The 2,411-nt window shown below is 50.9% G+C and overlaps 1 protein-coding gene across 1 annotated transcript; it reads left to right on the plus strand.

The window, feature by feature from the left end:
- Positions 1-233: 233 nt before the first annotated feature.
- LOC108165256 (trypsin-3) lies at positions 234-1,537 on the plus strand. The gene is made up of 3 exons (XM_017301293.2): positions 234-735; positions 816-1,086; positions 1,166-1,537. Exons 1-3 carry the CDS (start codon positions 302-304, stop codon positions 1,529-1,531), a joined length of 1,071 nt encoding a protein of 356 aa, XP_017156782.1. The 5' UTR covers positions 234-301; the 3' UTR covers positions 1,532-1,537.
- The last annotated feature ends 874 nt before the right edge of the window (positions 1,538-2,411 follow it).

A 2,411-nucleotide genomic window follows, 5' to 3' on the forward strand; every position in this document is an offset into this window, starting at 1 on the left:
ACTTTGACTTGACAAAGTGCACCCGGAATTTGTCTAACTGCAGAGCGCAGTAGACCAAGTAAGTAATGCTTCCTGTTGCTACACTTCACACTCCACACACAACCCACTGTTCCTCTGTCCCCCACACACCTACACCCACTTACGCGTTTCAGTTATTTATGTGCGGGAATTTTTCATATGCCTATCAGATCGCCTCCCAATGACTGGAATGATTGGAATATAGACGCTACGACACTCCGGATCAGTAGGGGTAGCAGTCGCCTCTACTGGCGTTTCCAGTCAGTTATTACTGAAAAGCAACATGAAAATAAGACCGTCAAAATTTGTTGTTTGCATCGTGATGGTGATGTGGACGGTTTTGCAAAACGGCGTTGCCTCGCCGCCACAAGCAACTGGCAACCGGCATCCGTCCAGCAGCAGGGATCTCGGCATGCTCATGTCCGAGTTTGGGTCCACCGCCACCTACACCTCAACACTAGGACAATGGTCGGGTTCCAATATGCTGGATCAGGACGTGGGAAAACTGTTGAGAACAAATGGAAGCTATGGCAAAATGTCCGACTTTCACTTTCTGATCACAGGCGGATATCGGCCGGAGAAAAACAACTTGGTCAAATATGTGGTCTCTGTACGCTCAGAAAAGGAACGCAAATTTTTTGGCGATAATCATTTTTGCGGCGGAGCAGTCATTTCCACGAAGGTCATTCTAACGGCTGGCCATTGCCTCTACAAGGGGTCTGTACCGGGTAGCTGCTTTTCTCTGCTACTGCAGCCACCTGATTTCATGCCTTTGCTTTGGCCTCTTCCCAATGCAGAACTACCAGGATAAAGGCCAGCAGGATCAGGATCGTGGCCGGTACGCCGCGACGGTTGCAGCGCACAGACCAAACGCAGATCCGAGAGGTTTCTTCGGCAAAGCCTCATCCGAAGTACTCGCCAAGGCAGCTCAAGAATGACATAGGCCTACTCTTGTTAAAGCAAGACTTGAACCCTGATGGCGATTTCGTCCAAATTATTACTCTATCAAGCTCCTCGCCACCGCCGGGACTGAAGTGCACCGTCGTGGGCTGGGGCACGGTCATACAGGTGGTTCCAAGTTGGCCCAAGCTGCCCCACTTGCCGCTCCCTAGTTCTAACCTGTCTTTCATTTCATTCTTTCCCTCAGTTCGGTCCAACTCCCGATGAGGCCGTCAATGGTGATGTGGCGGTCAATGATAAATCCTTTTGCTCCTCGCTGGAGGGCTTCTCCAAGGGCATGATTTGTGCCTCGGACGCGAACGACCACGAGGTGGATAGCTGCCAGGGTGACTCCGGTGGTCCCCTCATGTGCAACAGCATTGTAGTTGGCGTCGTCTCGTTTGGTGCCGGCTGCGGCGAGCCCAAATCGGCCGGCGTCTACACGGATGTTTCCTTCTTTGGTGATTGGATAAAGTCAAATAGCAGCACTCGTAACGAGGTCGCCGTCACCCTTCCATTCGTCTTGATCCAGCTACTGATGCTTCTGATCCATCTGTCAATATATGTTTATTAGATTTCACATTCTGTGCATTCATTTCTCTGCATTCAACAGGAGGACGTGGACGTGGCCGTCGCCGGCGTGCAGCTACTAAGTAATCACCGTTCGCTGCTCATCGCGGTATACCTGTGAACCTGCAACATACAACCTACGAGCCAGCCAGCCAGCCAGCCAGCCAGCCTGCAAACGACAAACCAAAATTGACTAAACCAACGGGCACGGCCTGTCAGGCTCTCGCGGATATAGAGGACGTGGGAGGTGTCCGTGACCGGGCCCGTACCCGTACCCGTGTGGGGGGATGAGTGGAGCTGGGAGCCAATTGCAAAATGCGGTGCATACCGCCACATACGCATGTGTATGTGTGGATCGTGGGACAACGGTTTATGGTTTCGCTGCAGGCGGATACATAGGTGCACTGTTTGTGACAGCAATTATCGCATCAGGTCCAAACACCTGCCCCATGCCGCATGCCCCATGCCGCATGCCCCATGCCGCATGCCCCATGCCCCATACCGCTACGTTCAAGCATGAACATTATGCAACAAATGGCAATGGTTAATTTCGCGCACTCACCAACTGTTGATTAGACCAATTAGGGGTAACAGTAGCATTCTCGTTCTCTTCCTCGTCCTCCAGCGGCAAAAGCTTGAGTTCGAGTGGACTGGAGATTAATAAAGGAGCTACAGGAGGCACCCAACTGAGGGAAATTTTTCATAAATATGATGCCGATGATTTTGCAGATGATTTTCTTTTGTAACACAAGTCGCTGAGGCAGAAACTCAGCCTGATAATAATGAGCTTATGGGCATTTGCAACAAAATATCCACCATGGCAAGGGCCGCGGCTCTACTCAGTCAGTATGTATATACATACGGGAACTTATTTATTTAATTTG

Source organism: Drosophila miranda, chromosome XR, assembly GCF_003369915.1.
Source record: "Drosophila miranda strain MSH22 chromosome XR, D.miranda_PacBio2.1, whole genome shotgun sequence".
Lineage (NCBI taxonomy): Eukaryota > Metazoa > Arthropoda > Insecta > Diptera > Drosophilidae > Drosophila > Drosophila miranda.

Coding starts and splice junctions, on each gene's coding strand:
- LOC108165256 (XM_017301293.2), top strand. CDS start 302: ATGAAAATAAGACCGTCAAAATTTGTTGTTTGCATCGTGATGGTGATG. Junction 736..815: donor GGCCATTGCCTCTACAAGGG/GTCTGTACCGGG, acceptor TTCCCAATGCAG/AACTACCAGGATAAAGGCCA. Junction 1,087..1,165: donor GCTGGGGCACGGTCATACAG/GTGGTTCCAAGT, acceptor TCTTTCCCTCAG/TTCGGTCCAACTCCCGATGA.